Raw genomic sequence first — 26,921 nt, forward strand, 5'->3', positions numbered from 1 at the left:
ATCTGAGGATAGCTGGTATCACTACGGATGCCCTGCCACCCCTTGTCTTGGTACTCTTTCCCAGAAAGTAGAACTTCCCAACTGGGCAGTACTTGGCAAACGTATTAGATATGATTCTATCAATTCAGTCTTTGCCTTGGCTTCAGATCAGATCCTTCCAGCCCCTACCAGCTCAATAGATAGAAACAGCATGGGACCTCATTTTTTGGAAGCTAGTTCTGAACGATGAGCCCAATCACCAGCTTTCAAAGCCAACTGGCAAGAATAGAATACGTGGGCAAGATGGATCTATTTGAGAACCTTGTTTAACAAAAAGAAAATACCAGCTTTGAAGTAATCTGTCACCTTTACTGGAAAATACGCAACTACAAATGCACTTTAATAACAGAACTCATTCTGCAAAATGAAGCAAATTGCTTATTTTCTCTTCCAGTCTAAAGCATACAACACTGTGCATATCAATTAACCATCTACTCAAATACTGCATTGCAAGAATGCTGCAAAATAGTATAGTCTTCAACATCATCAGGGTGTGGAGAGGGATGACAAAATTGAAGAATAAAAGACAATCCAAAATTGTGGAATTTTGTTCTCAAAATCTAGGTGTTCTAAGATGACAATGTGAGAAGAAAAAAAATTGATTCTGAAATTGAAACAGGATAAAGTAGTAAGCAGGTGAAGATTCACTGTACTGAAAGCTGGAATTCATTCCTGCTTAATACTGTAGAGCTTCAAGATGGAAAATAAAAGCACATTTTCCTACAACTGATACTGGATAATTCTGGATCTTAAAGTCTGCAGTAATGCACCCACGTTAACAAGCACTGTTTGCAACAACTTTTTTTTTTTCTTAAATCAAACCACAAAGCAGTCTAGATTAAGGACTAAAAGATAAGAAACAAGTATTGATGAAAATAAATTTAAATTAATTGAATTGCTCATCTCTAGATAGTGTTAATTCTATGTATCAACCATAATTATTCCCTATCTTTACTATGATCTGGCATGAATATAAAGCCTTTGAGAATAACATGGGAGACCTCAAAGAAGGCTGAATCAGAGAACAGAGATGGGTTTGTTGTACCCACAGCACATCAAAGTTGTGGCAAAGGTTGCATCAGTATCCATAGAACAGATTTACATTAGAGCATTTGTACGTGGGGAAAAGTGTCCAGTAAGATTATAATGATATGGTAGACTTATGCTACTGCCCTACAGCACAGCTCATTTGACACCTAAAAATGATGTTCCTGCCTCTTCTCAGGCAAGAAATTCCGACAGAATCCTCTCCAGAACTGCAAATAAAAGCCGCTCTTTAACTGAAACATGCTTTTCTAAAAGCACTATGTCTGTGTCTCACAGAGTCTGTGAGAACTCTGGAAAATTTTTGCTAGTTTAGCTATTTATGGGTAGCTAACCCAGGATCCTCCATGAGACAGTGGATGCAGCTTTCTTGAAGGTGCAGGGTTCCTAGCCAGGGTGGTAGAGAGGGTGCAATATTAGAGGTTGTACCCATATAGCTTAATAATTGTTTCAATGCTATAAATCCCCATTTTCCACACAAGATATCCCTCATTTGCTTGTTGCACAGTTGCAATTTCTGAAATATTCATTAGAATTACTGAGGGTACCCCTGCAGCTTTCTGATGCTGGCAGCACTGAAGACACCACTGAGATAATTTGGATATTTGTAGCCACTTGGTTTCTCGTTTAAGAGGACCGTGTAGGTTGAAAATTGAAGCTGCAAATGCGTTCTACTTATCAAAAAATAAATAAATAAAAAATAAAAAGCCAACCCACCCAGCTAGAGAAAGCAGGAAGCTGGGGGAAAGAAGCTTTCAGAAAATACCAGCACAAACTTAAGTTATTCCCCAAACCCTAAGAGCAATTACAAGGCAAACTTTTTAACAGGCTGCTGGTAAACACTTTGCTAGGGCACTACAGGTCTTAAGGCCTAAACTGATAGTCGATTTGGGCAGCTGCTAACTGACTGAACAGCCTTATGGGACCAGAAGACTGTCTGTACTCCTCCACCCCCAAGCAAAGGGCTGATTTGACAAGATTTTGGCCAGCTGACCCCCTCTCCTCCTCCACCCCCAGAAGATTTCAGCTTCAAGTTAAGAATTGTCCAGAAAGTTGGCTTGTTGTTATTTTTTTGTTTTGCTTTGTTTTTCAGTGAGAGCTGCAATTACAGACACAGTTTCTCAGCCTCCAAACGCAGGGTCTCACAGAAATGCTGTCATGAGCACTGCTGCATACAGTCCCCTCCGTGCAGTACTCTCCTTTCCTTTCAGACATTGACTCCACGAGGCTCCATCGCAGGGCGCCCTGAGGAAAGCACTGCCTGAGGGGCTGAGGGCTGCCGCCCGGACCTCCAGGGCAAAAGTTAACGTGCTGATAAATACCAGACACTGAGTAACTCTGAGAATAATACAAGGAAATTTGCAGAACGTTGGTGGGAGGGAGAGAGGGAGGATTAAGTTAGGAGAAGCAAACTGGCTAGCTTTGATGTTTGAGGAGAGTAGGTGAGGCAGGAGGAAGAGATCGCCTGCCCCCAGAATAAACAGAGGCTTAGGGCTCCCTAAAGGAGGAAGAAGTAACCTCATAAAAATTAAACCAGCTGGGATCTGTAGCAATTGGTGTAAAACCTGTGGGCAGCATAAGATAATTGTGAGAGGAAAAGAAAAAAAAAATCGGAAGAATTTTTTAATCCCCCCATACTGGACCTGCAGCCTCCAGGACCCCACAGAGCAACACGATTGCTATTCACCTGCATTAGCTTGTGGTGTTACAGACCTGGGAGATCGGAGCATTTATTTCTGCATTTACTTATAATGTGTGCGGCTCCAAGGGCTCCCAGGCAGGGTGCAAGGGGAAGCGAATCCTCCTTGAAAGTCTTAATGGCCTGGGAGAAAACTTAAATTGTATTCCTACCTGGGAATTATCAATAAAGTTAAATGGGAAGAGAAGAAAGCTGGCCACTAAATCAGGGTCTGTGTGCTTTTCTGAGGACAGGATTTCCATTTGCAGCAATTTCCAAAATTTAATTTAAATTGTAAGAGGTAATGGCTAAGTACTACATAACTTCCATTACTAAAATATCCAAGTGAGATAATATCCCAGCGTTTTACACACATACAATTTCCACTTCAGGTAAATTAGCAATTTAGGGTTTTCAGGTCTGGATTTTAAAAGGATGCACAGATACAGAATTATGAAGAAAACTACCTATGAGAAGACAGCTGGCCTTGTACCTGCAGCTGGACTTTAAGTAAAAGAAACTGGATTTAATACCTGGCTCTGACACTTGTTCATAACCTAAACGACTTTAGGTGTTAGAAGGTTGATTCTAGTTTGAAGGTATCTCAGTCGTACAAGCCTACTTTCAGATGTTGATAACCAGTGTATCAGTTTCTTTCCTTGTAAAATAAGAATATCCTCATAATAAATTAGCATCATAATAATAGATTATTTTTAAAGATAATCATGCCTGTCAGTTATCTACTCAACATTATGTGAAAGCAAGAAAAGCCAACACACTACACAGATAGCTCTCTAGCATAAACTAAACAACTAATTTAAAAGATTATTTACCATTTGTTTTTATTTTAGCAACTCCCAATGATAGGCGTTATAAGGAACAAAACTGCATTTCAAGAAAATTATTTTGAATTTGTGTCTGCCTTTAGCAGTAAGAACACGTACACATTAATAAAAGAAGTACACGCTAACTCAGGGTAGCTAATGGGATTTTTGTTTTACTGTGATAGAAGAAGGAAACTGTCACCACTCCAAATGCATCTGTGTCCTTCACATTGCAATGCTAAATTTTCAAGAATTTTCAAGTAAGGCAGCTCTAATAATCAATAATCTAAATCTTTTTAAAAGGGAGGCTGAAACCTACATCTGTACCGAATAGTTCACTACCAAATTCACACTGGAAAAGGTGCAGGCCATTGAAATGAGTCAACAATAGTACTCAACTCACAAGTTTTTATCACTAATTCAACAGGAAACAAAGAAGCCATTGACAAAAGTGGTTACCTGTGGGAACATAAAGTCAGGACTTAAATAAGTCGGTCGATATTGAAAGACGAAAGAGCAAAGTGCTCTTTTGGAAGCTGGTGGAATTTTGACCACCTGCAATCCAGCTTTGATTTTCAGCACAGATGTTTAAGGCTTTTGCCACTACTTAAAGCATCCTTAACTGTATAGGGGAATCACAACAGAATACTCAGAACAACTGTATACACTGTGTATTTCTTCAGAAGCCCACTTTTCCTGATGTTGTGTGACTGTTTTATACATTCATGCAATCAGCAAGACTGAAAATTACAGGGCATGTACATTTCTTATTTACAGAACATAGATACACAGTTGCAGAGCATACACTTTGTATAAATCTTCCTCATAAATTCTACTCCCAAATATTTGAAACATTTGGTCTTTACTGAATATTTGCACTTTTTTTTTTTTTTTACAGTCTCTTTTGTCTCCATTTATATTAGTGCTTTGGTCATGTAAAATTCTCTTTACAGATGGGTTAATAAGAAAATATTGCACACAGTTTTAACATGAAGATATTCAAGTAAGACAAAAAAAATAAACAGTATTTTTTGAAGGTATACATTAGAAGCAAAAAAGAAACAACATTTGAGCAAAGAGGATCAAATTAGTAAGACTGGGAATCGTTTCTGCACATGTAAATTGTCAAATGTCCTCAACTACTCATAACATATAAATTTGAAGACAACAACCTGGCCAGTCAGTAACCTTCCTATTCAATGACTGCAGGACTTTGCAGTAAATGTCATTGCTAAAAAATATTTCACTACATTAACTTACTGGCAACCACACTTGCTGAATAAGTTCATAAACAGCCACAGGGAAAAAAAAAAAAAAAAAAAAGACAACCAGAAATAAATTTGCTAATGATTCACTCTTTTCTAACACGCATAATCCTCAACTTACAGAACAAATAGATACAAAAGAATAAAAACACCCTTCACCAAGACAGTTCACTCTTCTTTTCACCTCAAATCAAGGTCAAGCTGTAATCCAGAAATGGGGAAGAGTAATGTATCAAAGACAAGAAGATCAAGGAGAGTAAGTAAAAGGAAGAGAATCCTTCTCAGGAAAAAGATTGGAGCACATGCCTTTAAAAAAGGAACCCATTTTCCATTCACAAGTTTATATGAGTATGAGCTTATTTATAGAAAAAAAAGCATCGACCAGTTCTAAAACTCAAAAAGCTTGTCTACTTAGTACACTGAGCAGTTAGTCTAACAAATATCATTATTTATACATATCTATCAGCTTATAAATGGCTCCCCCCAAATACATCTCAGCACTGATGTGCATAGGACCACAACAAAAGGACAGAGAACCTAAACTGAGGGGCATATTTTCCTATTTGCAGAAGCTAGAAAATTGTTACTGCATGCCATAAATGCAGCACAAACTCTCCAGTGCTTAATTGATGTTTTGAGGACTGTCACTCTCTCCTCCCTTTTCTTCCTGCTACAGCCTATGAAAACTTCATGGCAGTCTGTGGGAGAGACTTCTCTCTTCAGTTGCTGAGGTAGCAAGACAAAAAATGACACAGACTGTAAATACATTTTACCAAAGGAAACACATGAAAAAAACAGAAGTGGATTCCACTTTCAGACTGCCTCTTTACTTTACACCATCCTAGGGTTTGTGGATTTTCAAATCATTATTAAGGCTGCTCTAGGAATACAAAAAACGTTTTGCAAAAACACTGCATGAAAAGCAGCTTAAGGAGGATGACTCTTTTGTATCAAACAATCACAAAGACCCTTCAATCTGCCTTGTTTGGTTTTGATTTCTCTGTGAAAATACAGTAGAAAAAAAATTCTGCATACTTTGTTTAATACAACTGGAGCTTAACAGATGCTCTAATACATATACATGCTCCTGATGAAATTAACTAAACAACTATCTGTTTTAAAACAGAAATAACTGTTATGTTAAGAAAATACTGCTGCAACTACAAGTTGCAGCACCAAGCTTGCCTATATTTCCACAGATGGAATCTTCACGGAGTCCTATTGGGAGAGGAGGAGGGGAAACTTCCTTAGAGAGGAAATGGGAAGTTTTTTCAAAACTGAAAATTCAACATTTTGAATAAAATATGTGTAATGCTTTTTGTTTGTATGTAAACAGACCTCAGGAAGTGATCTGACAGCCTTAAGAAATTACCATTTGAAAGAAAAAAGGTCTACATGCTTCATCTTTGATCTAGGAGACAGATTTATCACAGGACAGGATGACTGAAGTTTATTCATTAGCAGATAACCTCCACATGCAACCTAAGCCTTTAATCTGCAGTAAAACAGCAAATGAGGATGGGGTTCTCAGGAAAGAGCACCAAGTCAGCTTGGTCTGGCAGGGACACATGAGTGGAAGGCTAGGGGACACGCAGAGTGATAAAAGTCCCACAGTAACAGCCCCATCCAGTTACTTGGGCTCCTCCATACAACAGGACTGGAGATCACCGGGTTCACATGTGACCCAGTGCAGTTCAGCCACATCTAAACAACATGGTTGCACTATCACTGTTGGGATGCCTGTGGTACCCTTTACAGTAAAATTCCCATCACAGCATGCAGAGAATTCTGAAAGGAACAGCTTCAGCTTTGAAAGTTTCGTGATGCAAAAGTCACAGGCTCAGTGCTGTCCTGTCATTTATTCCCCAGTGCTACTGAGGAATATTTGCACAATTTCAGACTCGGTGCTATCAGTATGATTCAGGAAAACTTAAATCCTTGCTCCCTCAACGCTGGAAATGTAGCACAAAAATACAGGCATAAAAGCAAATAAACAGAAACTAGTTATTAAAACTAAGACAAATCCACAAATTCTCTGCCATGAAGGACACAAGTTAAAGGTCTTAGAGTTCACCATTTGCATCTTGCTAAAACATTTTCAAGAATTAAATCCTGTGATTACGGAACAGGTCACAACAATGGCAGAATCCTCTAGAAGTAGCAGAAGAAAAGCATAACCCATGTTAACATAGGCTAATACCCAGCAACCAACCACAAAACAAGCCCACAAAGTTTTCTGAAAGACACCAATTCCTACTTTCTTTTGAATAATTAAAAAAAAAAAAAAAAGACAGAGAGAGAACGAGAAAGGGAAATTAACGGCTGATAATAGGTTCTGTCCTGCTTTAAACAAAGGAAGCAAGTGCTCAGGGACACAATAAAAGAATTGAGTCTATCTAAGGCAACCACGAAGGGAGATAAGGTGGTCAGCATCAACGCAGTCTGACTTCTCCAGCTCTTACAGCAGTGACTGCATTGGACTCTCTTTGTGAAATGCTTTTGAGATCTCTAGATAAGTGATAATTAAGAAAGCTGTATACCTCACAGCAGAGTGACACATGCATTTCTGCACCTACTTCAAACCGAGAAACAGAGATGTTAAGCAACATGCCCAAGGTCATGCAAACTTACAGCGCTGCAACTCTCACAGCCTTTTAAGAAGAATCTCTTAGCGGATCATAGTCTTAAACAAATAAATAAATGTAGGTGTATTTGACAACGTCTGACCTATGAAAGGAAGTAGTTTTAAAGTCGAGTGGCAAGAAACAAAGCACAGCTGCAGCAGAAAGCACTACCAGCTGAGCACCAAGAACTAGTATCACTCTGCAGGATATTTGTCAGACTGTTCTGCAGTACTTCACTTGCAGAAATACTTAAAGGAAAGGTGATTCCAGCCACAGCCTCTAAGAAAAAAGAGCAGAAAAAAATAAACCCTGAAAGTACATAGGGTGTGTGCAACTTGCCACACACAGAAAACCAAAACACTACCAACTGCGATTTCTAGGACATTGTGCACTACCAAGATATGACTACCAGATGCCAATGTACTGAATCATCATGTTAAAAATGTTGACAGTTTTTTCAGTCCACTTCTTTTTTTCCTAGAAGCTGCAAAATCAAACTATTCTATAGCACAAACAAAAACAAACCCATTAAACAGATCTGCTTTTAACTTCAGTAGACACATCAGAACTCACATTTTTTTTCTAGTATTTTCTACTCTGTTCTAGTTGTGTACTTTTCCCCTCAAAACATGTCAAAATATGTGAAAATTACCCTTTACCAATTGCTCACCAGCTCTTGTTATACTGAAGCAAATACGAAGTGCTCTTTCAGATGGTATAATTCATTTTTGAAATTTAAGTCACAGAGAGAAAGAAAATAAACAGCATTTTTCACTTCATAGTGTGAAAAAGCTGCACATGATTTTGCATGCTGCAAACATGTAAATAAATATTAAAGCTTTTCCTCATTTAAACTGCATTTGGAATATCCTAAGCCATTAGTTAAAATGACAGAAGAATACAGCTACCTGAAGCCTATGTAAAGAATCTCTTTAACAGGCTTTTAAAGATTGCAAGCCAGAGCATCTAAAAAGCACATCCCTGAATAATTTAAGGCTCCTGGCATCTACATTGAAAGAGCTCTTTTGCTAAACCTGGAGGAAAAAAAAAAAAAAAAAAAAAGGAGAAAGAATAAAGGTCTTGAAAGATCAGCAACAAATTTACTACTAAAAACTATTTTTTCTTATCTTAAAATTTAATCAGACATTGAGGAGAAGGGATTTTGCAGCCAGCCCTTCCCATTTATTGTCAACAGCTGTGGTCTAACATTAACATTTACCACTTGGCAGTGTTAAGACTGTGATGGTCAGGGAAATAATATAGACACAAAATGAAAGAGCAGGAAGGACACAGATCAAGAACATGAAGCACAGCACAAACCCTCGTGAACAAAAATTCAGTAATAAAAAGTAAAAAGCTAGAGTTTATCAATAATTTTAAATAAGTAACCTGTATTTTAGGGCAAAAGAAGAAGGAAAAAAAAGCAGCCCTAGAAGAACAGATCACTAAAAATACAAATTATTTTAAAATAACGAAACATGATTATGCTATTAAGACACAAGACAATCTGGTTTGGTGCAGGGTAATCGCCACTTATAACCAACAGTGCCAAAGTCAAATTACAAATCAGTGTACTGTTGACAATACCAAGTTTTCTTTGCCAGCTACATCCTTTAGACATCAGCAAATCCTACCTACTTCCTCTTGTGTCTGTCAAAGAAATCATCCAAACACTGTGAGCAAGCAATCTTCACCTCAACAGCTATTAGCTTCAAGAAAACTGAACCATTTATTAATTTTTACTCCCAGATCCCAACGTCCTTGCAGTTCTACAATATCTGAAAGCTTTGCTACTGATGCCAGCCAGTTCAATATCTGGCTCCTCCTCAGTATATGAAAATGGACTGGCAACAATAGGAAACCTTATCTGAGGAAGTTAAAACAGGTTATCCTTCTTGACATGTAAATAGAGACTTTATACAGACAGAAAACAGCTTAACTAAGCCTTAGGAATGAGATAACAATTCAGAAAAAGTGTCACACAGAAATGTAGTCAAAAAAAAAAAAAAAAAAAGCTGTTTTTTTGGAGAAACAGACTACATTTTTCCTTTATGAAACTTTTGACATAATTGCTAAAAGAAGAGTCATGAGGAAGTCACTCAACAATACAGCAAACACGTTGGTGGCTGCAGTGGATTCAGAAAAGGCAAAACATACACAGGTCTTTTAGTGGAATCTGCATTTCTTTAAAGAAAAAACATGAAAGGAAAGAGTAAGAAAATTGCACTATTTAATACGTAATTTTCATAATTTTTCCTGTGTAATTATAAGCTGAAAGCATCTTTTTATACACATTTTTCTCCCATAGAACTCACAAAGTTTGGTTGCTGCAGAAAGCAGAAGGTTACAAGAACCTACACAGTGATTTGTTTTTCAAATTTCAGCAGAACAGGCTGGTTATTACCTACTCTTCATTCTACTCACTAAGCTAAACTACAAAACAGTTCTTTGTAATACGTACTCAAGGATAAAAGTTGTATAGTAAGAAGACAATACAAGATATGTCTTTGGACACTGAGAAAAAATGAAAGGTTGGAAGTGTAAACATGCCTAATGTTTCTCTGCGAGGAAGGTGTATTTCGTTTCTCTTTCCAGAGGCATAATGGAGTAACAAAATAACTTTAAACAAGTAAACTTAAGTTTAAAGCATTAAGGAGAAGCTCGACTAGCTAGTCAATCCCTAGCTAGTAGAAATAATCTCAGCAATGTCAATAATATGACATGAAGTTATGCTAGCTGCTGATCTCACTCATAACATCTAGAGCCCACACCTAACCATAAATACATGTATTATGTTTGCTTTTTTAAAACTGATTGAAGCTTAATAACAACTCATATTTGAAATATTCATGGGCACAAGTTAGCTTTGAAGTTAAATCCTTAAGTGGATAAAGTGGACTGTATATCTAATCTAAACTAAATGTTTCCCTTAGTTACTAATACCAGTGAAGTTTCACTAGTTAAAATCATTATTACAGTGAAGAAATGCAAAGCCCACAGCATGTTAAGGGGCATTTAATCCTGCTCACTGCCAGGACACAGTACATGTTCTTGGCAGTATCAGCTCCTCCGCTACCTTCCCCATCTTTGCTTCAAGATTTGACTAACAGAATGATTTCTAGGCAAGAAGATTTTAACCACAGTTTCTCAGCACTTACACTGTTATGACCTTTCTCATTTTCTTACTTCTTTCAGTGTTTCAAGTTTCAATTTAAGACCACAAGACCAAGCTGTAAAGCCCTTTCAGCAAGGAACGAAGCTAGAAGTGAAGTGTCATATCACTAAGACTGTTCCTGGGCTACAGTTGTTTTAATAGAGCACATCAGCTTTCTTTACATATTCTGCAAACCACACTCACACTCCCTCTCCCTCCCCCCCTTATCTGTACATAACACCATAAATGAACTTTGTTTGGAAAATTTAAATGAGGCTAGAGAAATAAAATGCACCAAAAAATGCCAGCGGACCACAGTTTGGTTGCCTCTGGAATAGGAAGAGACCACAACTTCCTTTGCTGGTTTAACATTTGTGTCCATTGCCATTTTTTGGCTCAATTGGCTGTAACAGAACCTACACAGGTGCACATTTTGCAATGAAAACTCACCCATCCTCTCCCATGTTAAAAAGCAAAAAAGCAAAAAAATAAACTGCAGTAAGTGAATAAAATAAAAAATAAATAAATTAAAAAGCCAAATGTTCCTGCCAGTCTCCTGCCAGTAACAGGGTGTGCACTGTACAGACTTATAGATTATATATAGTAAGTAATTATAATACGGTTTGAAGGCAGGTTTAGATCCTAGAGAAAACAGTCACTACCGTGACACTTCTGCACCAGTAATTTCCCCATGGCTTTGGTTATGTTCATCTCCATTCCTGTTTAGCAGAGCCCACAGCTACATACATTATATCCATGTATATGTCTGAAACTCTATGACCTCTGCCAGAGTAATTCTCCAGGAAGCTCTTCTGACCTTTACTTAAGATAAAGAAAGTAAGTGAAATGAAGAAATAAATGTTCCTTTGATAATACTGTGTAAGCTGTGGCTAAGGAACTTTGAAATACAACAGCATTAATAAAATAGCCATATTAGGAGAATTTCTTTATCGCCAAAAGCAATGACAAGCTTCAATAGGGCTTTTCATTCACGGTTCGCAAATTATTTTCCAAGAATCACTGACTTGTTTTATAACAATAATTGTGGGTTAATAGAAGCCTTTAACTGTACTTTGTACTCTTACACAAAGGATGTGTGCATACACAACTATATCTGAACCCAGCTCCATATGTAGGATAAGGTATTTAATTTTCAACATATAGAACAGTTTCAGTTTTCAGATGATAGAATTAAAAAAAAAAATTGTGAAGGCAGAGATGAAAAAAATGTTATAAAGGGCAGCTCTAAAAGTGATTACACTTGTTGGTTGGTATTTGTACAGGAGCTCATAGAGAAAAACAAAAACTAAATTGTTCTTCTGCAGACATACTATCAGCATCCAGGAGAAGTCATATATATTTATATATTATCTCTACAAAACATTGTCATTGTTTTAAGAATATTTTCTTCAGAGTATATATCTAAGTAACTGGAAAAAAAAATGATACAAGATTTATAAGAAAATTCAACAACTTTGATTCTGGTTTTTTTTAGAGCTTAAAGACCATTGTAATGCAATTCTTTCTGATCTCTCTAATTTTAATCCCAACATATCAGTACACAACTATATTTAACAGCTACCTGGTTACAGCAAACTGCAGTAATTTACTCTGGTAGGATAAATTATTTAAGTTATTTAGCAAAATGGAAAGCTACCACACATTCCACAGCAGTCAGCAGACACTGCTGAGGAAAGATCTGATGATGGAGAGAAGACGCGCCGCAAGGAAAGATGCACGCGAAGCAGCCATAAGAAGTCCGTGACTTTGTCACACGGCATTTCTCTTCCGTATTTTTAATGCTCTTGCAACCACCCAAATGCACAGACCAGCAGGTACAGTGAAGGAGAGCCAGCGTTTAATGGAGTAGCAGCAGTTCAAGGAGATTTGAGGAGCAAGATTTGAGGAGTACAGAGTAACAAAATAACTACAGGCACATGTTAAGTGAAGTAGCAAGCAACACGAAGCATCCAGCTTAACACAACTACTGCTTTCTCCTTTTGATTCAAGGCAAAGTTTCATTTGAGTAACAAAATACCACGTTAGAATGACTTTAAAATGCCCCAGCAGTGGCTGTGCTTGATTACCTGAAGACTTTTCTTTATTTACTGATATATAAAATCTATTGAGCAGCCCGATATCTGCCTGGGACAGTTGTCTGCTACATTCCTAGTCCAGCATCCTCTTTATTCCGAGGGACAGGAAGAGCCCCTCTGCCCCCAGGCAGGACCTCACTTAACTGTTCCTCACTTCCCTGGGGTCGGGAAGGACAGGAGCTGGCCCCTGCTAAAGGTTACACCTTCAGTCCAAGCAGTCCTTTTTGGCTGCATGTCAAATTGCCACTTGCTTTATCTGTTTTTTCTCGCTGATGTCACTGCCCGGCAAAAGGCACCACCACATGACCGCGGATGACACAATAAATAACAAATACAAAGAGCCAAATATAAATATACAAGGACATATTTTTAAGAAAGCGATGATTCATTCTGTACTTACAACTTTCAGCCTGATAGTCTGGCACAAACTGCTCGTCATTGTCAGGTACCTGAGCTGAAGAAAGGAAAACAAAAACAAAAAACAAACAGACAAAAAAACAAAAACGAGGAAAGAATTAAAAGAAGCCATTAAAGCATAAATAAAGATTCTCGTGCTTAATTTGAATCACGGCCAAGATTAAAATTAGGATTTTTGTTTCTCTCATTGTTGGCCATGAAAATCAGGTAGGAAAATCAGGCAAGCGACTTGTTTCCATACTGGACAAGCTGCAGGGTGAAGCTGCGTGGTGCAGCCCTGCTACAGGGTGCTGGGGACAGGAAGGCTGTTGCTGGCACCACGCTCTGCACCTGCCAAAATCCTGCCGTGCTCATTTGCAAAACGTCTGCACGGAAAGCACCAAATCCTAGCGTTTAACACCTATGCATCTTTAACCCCAAGCTACTGCATCTTTGGCGAACTTAAAAATGATTCCAGTTTTTCATGGCAGCCGGCCAACTCAGTAGGGTTCTTTTTGTTATTATTTTAAATACTCAAAAAGAGCTATTTTACCAGACCACAGAACTGCTGGTTCAATAACAACATTTCAGACATTGAAAAAATATATACTTATTTAAACAAGAATCGTTATTAACATCCATTCAACTTTTCTGAGATCATCTTAGCTTTTAGAAACTTTCATCACAAATCTGAGCCATAAAATACAATCACTTCATGGTCTGCCGATACATAATATTGCTTCTGTGGTACTACGGCTCCTTCTCGTTGTGTACCTAAGACATTAGCCGCAGTGTCTTGTAATCTCATTAGAAGCATTTAAGCTGAAACACCACTGAAGGTACATTGTAGGTGAGTACATATGGAGACTGGCATCCTCAGAGCACAACCAGTCCTCACTACATCCTACAGAGATCCGGCTTACCGTGTCTGAACTCCGTCATCCTTTGCTCAACATACACTAACTACATGCATCGCTGAAAAGCTTCATAAAGTTATCTGCTAGAACATATTTTAATTTACACACTTCTTGTCTAAAGAGAAGCAAATAATTCACATGATCTTAATTAAAAGTTAGCATCTGCCACGATCTGCTTACCCAGTAAGATTCAAGAGGTAAATACAGGTTATACAATAATTTATTGAAACAGTAACTATCAAACCAATAAAAACTGACTTTAATGCCCTCCAGAGCTCTTTCCAGTTTAAGACGCGTATGTTCTCCTTTATATTTATGCAATTGCTAATAGCCTTAACAGCATTTATTTGAATTAAAAATACATATTTTATTACAATTATTTTCAGTGTGCTCTACAGTACTCTTTGTGGACCAGATCTCTTACTCAAGAAATAGCTCTAATCACTTAACTGGGAGGTTTTTTTCCCTGGGTAAGGAGCTCAGAATCAGGTTCATCATACTGAAAAATTATTTGCTCTCAGTTTTAAAACAAATGTTTAAAGTCTTAGTGTCTTAATTGTAGCAAATATCGCTTAAGAACAAATGACCTTGGGAGCTCTGCAAACAGCAACTTTAAAGGAAGTGAAGGTAAGATAAACATATGAAGAGTAACTGATATTACCTGGAAAAAAAAATGCATTGCTATTGTTGTTTTGTTAGTTTTTTGTGGTCAACTTACAACGATCTACTCTCCTAGCAGAAGTCTGTCTCGGAGGCCACATTAGCTCCTCGAAGTTTGAATCTGTGTATGTAATTTACCAAACCGAAAATTCCTAGTATTTTTGACGCATTAAACTTCTCTTTCCAGCAAGGAAAACACAGGACTTTTACCAGAAATTAACTGATGGACAATACAAGCCCAAATATTAATACAGTGCAATTTCTGACATTTCATGCAATTCACTACATGTGACTGTTAGACGATTTCCTAACAAAAATGCCAAATATTTGATTGTCATTGAAGAATCCAATTATGAAATCAAGTTCTACTTAAAAATCAATTTCTAAGGATTTTTCACATTTCCAATTGTTTTCAAAAGATTTGTGCATACATTCACAGTTAAAAGTAATTCCATCAAGTAATTTCTTGTTTACAGAAGACACATCCCACACATTGTTCTTAAGCCAGCTATCATTTTCACACGCAGCAAGGAGGCTAGAATGATCCTAATTCTGTTATATGCACACAAAAGCATATATACATGTACTTTAATTTGTGAGCCGGGATATTTGAAAATGGCTAAATGAAACAAAAAGCTCCTGCTGAAAGCAGGAGGCTACGTTTAGTGATTGCAGAACTGGGACAGCAATCTTATATAACTTTCTAGAGCGTATTCTGTGCGCTGGACTGCTTCACAGTGATTTATTCCGTCTCTAGCAGTTTAACCTGACTTGCTTCAAGTAAATCTGGTATTTAATATATTAGTAAATGAGGTCTGGATTAAACAAGAAAAGTATATTTTTTCATAGATCCCCCAAAATTATGAAGACGTATTTAACAGAGATCAAGGCACATCATTTTATCAGTGCTCTAGAAAAAGATGGAGACTGCTCTCAAAATGTATTTTAAATACAATATTGACACAGCCTTAGAAGTCTCTGTAGGACAAGGAATACAGTAAGATAAAAGTATCTAAAATTCTGCCAAATATAAACAAAACAAAGCATAACATCCAAATGTTCAACCTGGTAACATATGTTTCCTACCGGAATCTATTTCTGAGGTACTGATGCTATTAAAACTGAGCCTGCAAGACTAAACACAGAAATTAAAAGGACCCACTATCTATTAAAGATGAGAACTTAAATTATTCCTTCAGTTAACCTGGTATCATTTTTTTTTTTTTAAATAGCAGAATTGCAACTCACACATAATCGTATTGCAGAAATGCAAAGGACCATCAGCCCAATACACAGACTTCTGCCAACAGCATCTTGCTGTGAGAAGGCAAACGGTCTGGATACATCATCCCGTTACTCAAAGGGAAGAGGACTTTTATATCTTCAGTTTGGATAATTACACACAGCCTTTGCAGCAAATTAAAAGGACAGGTAAAGACACTTTAACGTGAATGTCTGAAAGGAAAACGTAACTTGCAGTGTTGCAACTGTCTGCACATTTATATACATATGACATTCATTTCCTCTTTTCTTTTATTCACAAATACTGCAATTCAGCAAGGCTGCTATAAAATCTTCATCAGTCTTCTGTTAACATACTCAGTACAGGACGCAATGCATAAATCACCAAAACTTTTTTTCTTCTACTTTGCCTTTCAGAGGAAAATTGAAAAAGATACCTGAAACAATCATCTAACTGAGGGAGACTATTTCCCTGAGCTACCTAATTATGAGGGGTTGAGAAGGGAAGTATATACCAAAAGAGTAATAAAAGGTTTTGAAGGATATTAAGCACGTGGCTTTTACTGCTAATAGCAGAAGCAGCGACATCAGTTCATTCCACATTCATAGCCAGAAAGTCTCATACTCCTGGAGCAGACAACATCTGCAGCAAGCTATCCAGCCCTCTCTAGATTATTACCAAAAGTTTTGTTTTTCCTCTTATTAAGGCTATAATGTCTCAAGAGCATTTGGGAAGTGTACAAAAATGTTAATGATAATCTCGAGGACATTATCAGTTTAGATTTTACAGCTTCACTACCTACTCAGTTAAAGTCAGTTTGTGAAAAGCAAACGTTTACAGCACAAAAATACTTAAGACATGCTTGCAGTTTTCAGAGTTTTAAAAAGCCTTTAAAAATCTGAACTGTGGCACACTTTGCAGCGGGAAAGAAGTTCAAAAACAGCAATAAAAAAAAGTTTTAAATTAGAGCCTGTTACCTTGCTTTCTCTGCAAGTAAACAAAAATAAAAAGTCCCCATGAACAAGCATCCAGGACAAAAGGAGTTAATATTTAATTAAAACCAGCTCTATCCACTGTAACAATGACCTGGAGCCAAACAAGGCAGAAGATGTATGAGTCATTCTTTCTGCCAGTGAATGAGACAGCTGATCTCCGAAGCAATTCCTCAAGACAAGCAGTCAGAACTGGAGTTCTGCCTCCATTCACAAAAACACAGTCCAGCACGAACCATGTGGCCCCAGCCACAAGCTTTTCATGTCACACCCTTCCAGAAAGCTACAGCAAAGTAAACTTGAACTTTAGGCATAAACACACTGATTTCACTGCTTTGTCTCAAGACGTAGCACAGACCTGCTGAGGAACGTATTTAATAAATGAAAAGTTAAGCGAGCTATAAAGGGCTTAAATTTAACTCTTCCTTCTCCCGATGACAGACAGCTTCGTAAAGCAGAACTGCACTCCAGGGAAAGGCGTTCTTGTTTAAAATCACCAACTTTTCTTTTTTTTTTTTTTCTTTCTTTTTTTTTTTTTTAAGAAAACAAAGGGCTGCAAACCTCCTCGCTTCACTTAAAACTTTATTTTGAGTATCATGACACTTCCTCTGCTGCTGTGTTCTCTGACCTCAAGCTACAGTTTTAGAGCTAAGAGCCATTTGTTTTAAAATATCAGAGATTTATTCGAAGTGCCAAAAGAAATTTAAATTGACAGGAAATTATACATGGCCAGTAGTGTTTTGGCTGGAGCTAAAATAAGACTTTCAGGCCTCAGAAGTAATGAGTCTACTGAGTTTTGAGTTTTTTTTGATTGGCAGTTCTGAGTATCTAAAAGATTATATACATTCTAAATATTCCTGAAAGAATGGGGTGGGGGGAGGGGGGTTGTTTGCCTTTTGGGTTTTGCTGTTTGTTTTCTTTTTTTCTTTTTTTTCTTTTCTTTTTTTTTTTTTTTTTTTTAATCCAGAGGAACAACTGTTTCTAACAAAGGAGCATTCAGAAGGCAACACAGTGACAAATTTCAAGATGATAAAAAAAAAATCATTTCCCATAAGCACTGGATTTGCCGTCTAAACAACCCCAAAACCTTTTTACATAAGTGAGATGCTCTGACTAAGAAACTCAAATGCAGTTCAAAACTAGCTCCAGATCTCAGAATTCTTCCTTATGTGAATAATTCCTAGGAATATGAAGATGGGTTTGCAGAATCTGTTCTTCATTTGGTGCTACACTAAAAATGAGAAAAAAAAGATAGCTTATAAGGAACACTCTCATTTAACGCTGTGCTACATCTTCTCATAGTTTGCAGACCCCACTACGCCTTTGAAAATTATTGTTTTGAATAAAAGGAATTTACTTTTCCAGCAAACAAGAAAAACCTTAGAATGTTTATTACTATACAAACTTTCAGACTTGTAGATTTCTGGTGGTTTTCTTTGTTTTGGATTTCTTATTAAAAGAAAACACACACACCCATCCCATTTTGCCTAATCTCACTTTTCCCCATTTTTTGTCCACAAGTACTTAAGAGTTATGAGTTTCTGAAAGCCAAATCTGTCGGACTACTAGAATCTATAAAAGAAGCTATTCTCTCAATTACAAATCTCAAAATGAAAATCTTTTCACTGCTTTTTAAAGTATGCCCAGCTGGGTAGGTCTCTGCTATGATGGCATTAAGGCACCCTTCCTTGAGTATTTTTTACTCCTAGAAAAACATGGATAGTTCCCAAATACGGCTCCATAGTATTTGCTGGCTAAATTTTACAACTTTCTGTCCGAAAGCAAGTTAGGCACAGTAAACCGCTACACAGCTTCACTGATGTAAATGAAACCACTTTAACTAGACAAATATTTGATAACTTTTATTAAAAGTGACCCTTTGAGAACTAGAAACTGTTCATTTCCATACCTCCTAGTTGAAGGAGTAAACTAGAAGTCACCAGTAGATCAGGCATCACCACAACACTGGTGCATCCTCCACAGGCAACCAAGGGGAAACTCATTTCCTGAAGTTCAGCTCAAATGTGGGAATTAATTATTTGGGAGAAATAATTCATTTTCAGATACCAAGAAACAGCGCTTAAATCCCAGCAGCCAGCAGTAGCCATCTACTCACTTCAGCTAAGCTGTTGTAGAGGCATGAACCCATTACCTGTAGCCATTATTATTTCAAACCACTTACACAAAGGCTCATTTAAGCCTTTTGTACTTTTTCAAGCCACACAACATAAGATTTTATTTTTTTTTAGTTTATTACCATCTGAGGAATGGATTATCTACCACTCTAGGAAGCACATCTACTGCATACATTTCTGACTTGTTTTTGCTTGGCGTGCTTTTTACATATCTTTAACACAGTGTAGGAGGAACTTGTATCTGAAAGACTGATTTTTTAATAAAAAAATTGTTTCTTGGTTACTCTATTTTTCTCCCAAAACTAAATGCTAAATCATGCAACACTCACTAAGAATTTTATTTCTCTCTTCTTTTTGTTCCAGAATCAGAAGTAATAGCTACCATGATGAGATAATATTAGATTAATATTTCAACAAATTTTTTCAAGTCACTGAACAATTGCTATCTGCCAAACCCAATCTAATTCCAAATATACGAAATCAATAAAGTCATCTTCTAATTTTATCATGACAAAATGTTGCCATCAAGCTATTTAAACATAAAACTAAAGATAATACCTGAATAATATTTGTCTTGGTTAGCAACAGGCAATTTTAACCATTGCCTTTCAAGTCTGAAGGTTGAAGCAATTACTAAAGGCTTCCAACTTTACATTTCTGGCATGAGAAATCACTTACTATCTATTTTCAGTCCTGCATAACAATTGACATGAAGAAATCTTATTTAGACTAAGTTTTATATCAAAATAATTTAGATTCTTACTTGCACATTTAATACTACAAGGTAAAATGCAAAACTCGCTTCCATAAAGATCTATGCAGCTAGTGGAATACGTCTCTAAGTTTTCTGCAAGCAGCGTTCAGCTTGTTAATTATGGAGTAATAAAATATTAAAAAGGTTACTAGATTGTTTACATTTTGCATTAATTCTTTAATACATGAGAACCTTCACCACTTTCGGTAGAAAAAGAATACATTTCTATTGTGTTTGCTACCAACTTTTCACAGATGACAGTAATTGTGAATACAGGTGACATCAACTGATCTCCAGGCTAAATTATGTGTTACAGTATGGATAGCTTCAGGAAAAATAAGACCAAACAAAAAACAAAAACAAAACAAAACAAAACAAAAACCAACCAGCAAGCATTCTTTGCATGTTATAAAATGCAACTTGCTTTCTTCTCCTAACTAATAAGTAGATGTTTGACCTGGTTACTCCCCAGTGGCGATCTGAACTCGTGGGAGAAACCTGGTCAGCTGCCACTGCTTTTCTTAAAAAGGGTCAAGATGTTTTAAAATTTCATGGTCATTTCCCTGGCTCCAGAGCATTATGAAAAGAAATATGTAAACATTACTGACTCTGCCAAATTGGCAGACTTTTAGCCTATGAAGGTCCAGAAGAACATAAATGGACACATCTAGCAAGGGGTAAACAAGTCTGACTTCGAAATCGGTTTCCTGGCTAAGCTCACCCATGAAGACACTTAAGCAGAGCCACAATATTCTCAAACACCAAGTATGTTATAAAGACTGTCAAAACTAGTTGGTTGGCTTTTGTGTGAGTTTGTTTGTTTGTTTTCCAATGAAATGTTATGCTTAAGTTAATAAATCAATATTTGATTTTCTGATCTTGATTTTTTAAGGTTTTAGCTTACCCTTTAGGAAAGCTGTGAAAAGTTTTATGGAAGAAACAAAAAACATGGTGTGGCCTTAAACATACAGATTTCTTTAAGTAAGAAAAGTCAGCAATAGTTTTTTAGTTTAAATATGTTAGCAAAAGAAACAGTCATAACATTTTACACATTAATGCCGCTACACAAAAACAAAACCTTTTTTTTGTTTGTTTTTTTTCATTTCAAATACTTACCAGATGATGCTACCTGCATTTACAAAGGTTCGTCCACCTAGCTGACATAGATCTAGACACCTTTCTCTCTCAAATCCTATCTAAATTTATTAAGTGAGGCAGACTCAACTAAAGGGGGAAAAAAAAGGCTTTGAAACAATTTATTCTAGTCTAAAGTAGGTAGTGCCTGTAGAATAAAAATTGCCATTACAGTCATTTATGTGCCTATACAAATGATTAAATCAATTTTAAATTCCATATTATTTTTCTAACTTACATTATTATCTGCACATGCATTATGAATCTGCCTGTATTTTTCTAACTTATGATCAAAGAAATCTAACCATTTTCAGAAACAAAAATGTTCACCCCAGTAAAAAATCAAGCTAAAAGTTCTTCTCTCCATCAAAAAAATAATATATTTTGAATAGCATTTTAACATACTTCTGACTAATTAAAATGAATGAGCTGATACAAAATAAAGAGAGCCTTAGTAAAATTACCACAGAGACAGCTACAGTTGTAGCTGATCATCATACCAGAAAAAAACTGCCTTCTTGTAGGACATTCTGTTTTCAATAATTGGGAAATAATCTTACTAATTCGTAGAAATATAACCTGTCTTCCACAAATTTAAAAAGCACTTTTTAATTACATACCAAATAGCTACATGCTAAAAATAATGCTAGGAAAAAAAATTAGCAAAATAAACAGTACCCCACACCTTATTTGCAGGTTAAGAACTTGACTAACTACATATAAAGCTGCTAAAAAAACCCACAGTTTGAAACCAAGTAGTCACCAGCAACATTTCCCTCTTTCTATGAAAAGCAGCAGCAAGCAGCTCACCCCAACGTCTCTCCCTTCCAAAGAATCTGAGCATCTATTCTATAAACAACTGTACATAGTCCAGTGCACAATAAAAATTAAACATATGTGAATATCCATATCCATTTAGATCAGGATAGATTTGGAAAAATTATCTTAGTTTGCATCCAAATCCAATTTCAGAAGCTTACATTAAAATTTCATCCAGTAATATTAAGAAGAGAAAATGCATAAAAATCTTTATGTTTGAAATAAATAGTATTGTAAATATAAAGGAAAAAAATCAGGAAGCATTGCAGAAGAGAACAAATGCACTTTATAAAGAGAAAGCTCCCTTGCATTTCGTTAAAGTTCTCTTATAGCAGCAGCTCATCTTTTTTCCTTTGTAAATTAATCTCTCAACAGCTACTCTAAATTCAGATTTCTAAATTATTGTTTTTAAGCTTTCTCTCTTCGGCAGGATGTGCTCTGAAAGACTATTCAAAATACTTAAAAGCAGAAACAGGTGCAAAAAGACCGATGACAGTTTTCTAATCACCCAGTACACAATCTCATAACTACAAATCAGAAGAAAAATAGCATGCAAAATATTTAAAAGCAAGAGAAAAAAAAAAAAGCAAGAAATAATACTTTTTAAGTATTCCATACACACCTAATGTTCTGTGTTGTGAACAAGGTGGAAAGAAGACACTTGCACTTAAATCTTGAAGCATCCCGTCCCGATGAACCCAGAGAAACTAATTTCTGCCATCAGAAAGTACTCCACCAGAACACCAAATAATTATATGTGCTGCTCTAAAGGAAACAGCAAGCCCAGTTCTGGCTGTATGTAGTCTCTCGAGGTACAATAATATAAACCTGATCAATTGCAATTAAAATCTGAACAGAGGCTTAGAACTTGAAGTCTTGGTGCATTAGTTCTTGCCAAAAGCAGATGTGATTGTGAGCTGGAAGCAATTTCTCCTGGTAATTTGTGATGACACTGGGTAGAGCAGCCCCAGAGTCCCCAAAGACAAACTCATCAGAGGCTCTAATGTATGCATGACACATGAGGTGGCTCTTTTAGAGCTCAATTAATTGGGCTGAACATTAAGACAGCAAGTTCAGGAGTTTTTTTTTTTTTTCCTTCTTCCCTTCAGAGTTGTTTTTCCTCTTTTTACAAGCAGTTTTTTCCCTTACCTTCTGCAAGCCATGTCTCCTGTAATTGGCTCAGATCTTGAAAGAGTTCTGCAAAAAGATGAAGACAGGGATAAAAGACTCATACCTTTAATCTCTTCCTAAGATTAATATATACTCAAAAATATCTTTTTCCTGAAGAACAGCGTATGTGAATTCTATTTTGGTAGTCAAACATATAGACAAAGATATTTTCGGGTTGCAGTTAATGATTTTTCTACACCTCTATAATAACTTACTGTATTATTTTATCAGTTCTTGAAATAATAACCAGAATATTAACCAAGTTCTACAGTGCAATACGCTTATTCAGCAACACACAGAGACGTTAAAACTGCTAGTCTTTCTAATACAGGTGAACTATTTCTACTTATATGACCCAGGCCTCTTCCTGCAATATCTGTCCCGATAAAGCTCTCTTGGAATTCAGCACAAGTTCTCCCTGTCCAGACTGAATATTTTTATTAGCAGGGTTGTAACTATCATATAAAAATTTTGAAGCAAAGACCTGAGGAGCTGCAACAGGAAAGAGAAATGGAAAACCTTCTTTCAGTACTTCACCTTATGTTTTACTTTGTATGACAAGAGAACCAGCACTATTTCCTGCATACTGTACTTACTGTACTTATTTAAAGTGAAACCACTTTCTCCCAAAACTGCATTTTGCAGAAGAAAAACATTTTTTGCAGTTGCAGAAATTGGTTGCCTCTAAGGGTGCAAACAAGAGCAGCATTCAGATCATTCACAAAGCTCCAAAACGCAGTTACGAAAATTCTGTTTACAGACAACGAAGTAGGACATTTGAACTGACAAATGGTTTATTTTTAATTTACTGTATTTTGAGAGTGACTTCCTCTCTTATGAATGCTGACAGATAACTATTTACATACACTTTAAATGACAGAGGCTATTCATTTTTCCTCTCGACTGATACCTCATGTTAGGAAACCTTTTAACTGAAAATCAGGAAGTTGTTTTCTTTTCAATTTGCATCAGAAAAAAAACTTTTCCAAGCAAATTAGTAGGGTTTTTAAAAGTATCTCAGTGTATCCTCACCCTGCTACGATTTATATGGGGGTATTGTTAGCCCCTGAATGCCCTCCTATATGCCTGTCATACTCAAAGGGGTGTAAGAGAGCATGTCTACTGACCTTGTAACCTAGAGAAGTGATAACTAGACTACAGATCTCAAGCTCTAGTTATGTGAGCAGCTACTGATGGGAACAAGTTACAAAACTTTGTCTCTCAAAACATCTTCTGTCCTAGTCTTCCTTAACTGAACTTCCCAGGGTTTTTAACCCTATCAGTGTTATGCTGGAACAACAGCAGCAGCTCTACCACAAGGCAAGAGTGAAAACAAGGCAGCTCCACAGGGGCATTTCTGCTCTTACTCTCACCAGTGAGCATTCACTAGTGGAAAGGACTGGGGGAATGTGGAAAGCTCTGAGTCTCGTGAGGCCTGAAGGAGATAAAACCAGGTGCACTCTGTCCATGACTTGTCTGAGATGCTGCAAAGGCTTGGCCTCAGTGCATGACATTCATGTGCCGCATGCGCAGCAATACCTAAAATGCAACAGGATAAGTCAAGGAAAGAATATCAACTTTATCAGTTTATTGCCTTTGCCTGTTTGTTTTGCAACAGTAAATGCAATTTTCTTGTCTTGTTTATCCAGATTGATCTAGATAAATATATTTCCAAAATAAATAAATAAAGAGCTTTCAAAAAGCTTCTCTGCATTAGTAAGTAAGGGGGGGTGGGGTGGGAAGAAGAACAAGCCCTCACCTTCTGAATCATGAGCCAGGTCTCTGTTAATGAATTTTCTTTTCCTGACATTTGTCGGTCTCTCATTACAGTTTCTCCCACGCGGATTCTATAAACAGGAAAGATCAGTTACTTTAGAAATCTGAGGGTTTTTTTTTTTTTTTTTCATTTAATCAAGAATACTCAAAGCCAGCATGAATTCTTTACATTTTCCAACAAGGAAATGATCGTCTTACAGCCTCAAGCTTCTAGCAGAAGATATTGCTGAGCATCTAACATCCTCCTAAAGATTCCTGTGTTTAAATGCAACATATTTCTAGCTATCCATGTAGATTTCCATTTGTGCAAATATGTAAGCAACATAATACTAACCATGTACTTTTAGCATCTAAAGTACACAAACCTACACAATAGCATATAGATCCTCTCTGCATAATATACTCAGGAGAATCCAAATATGAGACTATAACAGACTGCTCTGCCTTTCCCTCCTCTGTCACTTATAAAACTGCTTGCAAAGTCCTGAAAGCAAAGAAAAAAAAATGTTAAGGTTTGACTCAATTTCATTCTTCTGAGTGCTGGATGCAAACACAGCCAGAAACTTTGGATGCAGTTGCTGCTCTTGCTTTTCTGATCCAATGATTACGTTCCGGACTTTTTAATCATCCCTAAACTGCCTTTAAAAGAACAATATGCTTTATTGGAATAATGGGAAGATAAGCTTGTCTTGCAGGCACAGCTCTCAGATGAAGAGTTGCCCCTACAGAGGCAACAAAGCAGATACTCTGCCTGCACAACTCCCCCACAGAAACAAGTAGGAGTCAAGTTTATAAACACCAACTTTAAGCTGATCACTCACATTGGTGACCATGTAAGGCACTTGCTGGTCATAAAATCCATCCATCCTGTGGCTCTTCCACGAGTCTGAGCTCAGTGTTTTATTTAGTGGGCATTGGATCTGGAGATTTCCTCGGGATCTGGACTCCAATCAGCCTGGAAGGGAATACAAGATGGCTTTTAGATTAAAAAAAAAAAAAAAAAAAAAAAAAAAAAAAAAAACACCCCCCAAAAAAACCATGAATGAACTGCTTGTATTTGCATAGCTAATTAACCTCAAAGAGTCCCATTCATAAAAACAACCCTCCCTTCTTTGCATTCACCTGGGCTACACGCTTCTGCCAGGAAAACCCGGAGCAAAAGCACTTCGGGGCAGTAGCCGAGAGCCGAGCGAGAGGCAGGGGTTTATGTATCCTCCCGCCGGATCCCCCGGGCCATCCGCGCAAGTGGCAGCCCCGACTGGGGCCGTGTGCTCGGCTGTAATGGCGATCGGCACCTCACGGCAGCGGCGGCAGCGCCCGCCGGCCACGGCCACGCACACCCACACGCGCGCACACACACACAGGCACACACACACAGAGACACACACACACACACACACAGCACGCACCCCGCCGCCTTCTCCTCGGGGATCGCTCTGACCACCCTCCGCCCCCACGCAATCCTCCGGGGCGCCGGACAAAGTTGCGGGGAAGACCCACCTGAAGGCCACGCGCGGCGATCGGCTGCAAAAAATTTCCCTCCAAATTTAATAAAAACATTAATTATTCCCCGGCACTTCCCCCTCGGAAGCAGCGAGCGCCACTGACAGAGCTCAATCCCGTGGTTTTTCCTCTCCTCCTCCTCCAGGGGCCCCCGAGCCGCGCCGGCGGATCCCCGCCGCCCATTGGCTCCCCGCGCCCCCCGCCGGATCGCCGGATCGCCGCCCGCCCGCCCGGCCCCGGCCCCGGCCCGCGCCCCCCGGCCCGACCCGGCCCGGCCCCGCTGCCGGCGCGGAGGAGGAACCGCAGCCCGCGGCTGCTCGGCCGGGGGGGGATCAGCAGTCACACGCAGCACGGTGCCACCACACCGACCCCGCGATCCTGCTGCGGCTCTTACACCCCCGGGTGCCCTCCCCGCTCCCCCCAGTCCCCCGTAAACAAATAAGTAAATACATGAAAATAAGAAATTGAAGAAGTTTAGCCTCCCTGGCTTCAGAAAAGCAAGGAAACAACATCCCCACACGCGCACCCCATCCTTTTTCTGGCGGCACTGCAGTCCCACCAAACTTCGCAGGAGACAGAGCTGAGGGCACCCGGAGGCTTTGGCCACAGCTGAGGCTTCATGCTGCTCCACCACGATCTGGTGGCATCCCAGTTTGTTTTGTTTCGTGATGTTATTATTATTGTTGTTTTAGCTGAAT

At 37.9% G+C, this 26,921-nt stretch overlaps 1 protein-coding gene across 7 annotated transcripts in view; it reads right to left on the minus strand.

Annotated features, from left to right (window-relative positions):
* Window positions 1–26,343, minus strand: part of ETV1 (ETS variant 1) — a 64,840-nt gene extending 38,497 nt beyond the window's left edge. The window contains exons 1-5 of one of the 7 annotated variants that reach the window (NM_204917.2): window positions 26,221–26,343; window positions 25,542–25,675; window positions 24,704–24,791; window positions 22,924–22,971; window positions 13,125–13,178 (exon numbers count right to left, since the gene is read on the minus strand). In NM_204917.2, coding sequence (NP_990248.1) covers window positions 13,125–13,178; window positions 22,924–22,971; window positions 24,704–24,791; window positions 25,542–25,586 — 235 coding nt within the window. In that variant the 5' untranslated portion in view covers window positions 25,587–25,675; window positions 26,221–26,343. Of the gene's footprint in view, window positions 1–9,108; window positions 9,256–13,124; window positions 13,179–15,945; window positions 16,068–20,937; window positions 21,809–22,396; window positions 22,753–22,923; window positions 22,972–24,703; window positions 24,792–25,541; window positions 25,676–25,842; window positions 26,019–26,129 lie in introns of those variants that run through there. The other 6 variants (XM_025147039.3, XM_015281294.4, XM_015281296.4 and 3 more) reach the window with 6 other exon arrangements.
* Window positions 26,344–26,921: the final 578 nt, after the last annotated feature.

The sequence above is a fragment of the Gallus gallus genome, chromosome 2, assembly GCF_016699485.2.
Source record: "Gallus gallus isolate bGalGal1 chromosome 2, bGalGal1.mat.broiler.GRCg7b, whole genome shotgun sequence".
NCBI lineage: Eukaryota > Metazoa > Chordata > Aves > Galliformes > Phasianidae > Gallus > Gallus gallus.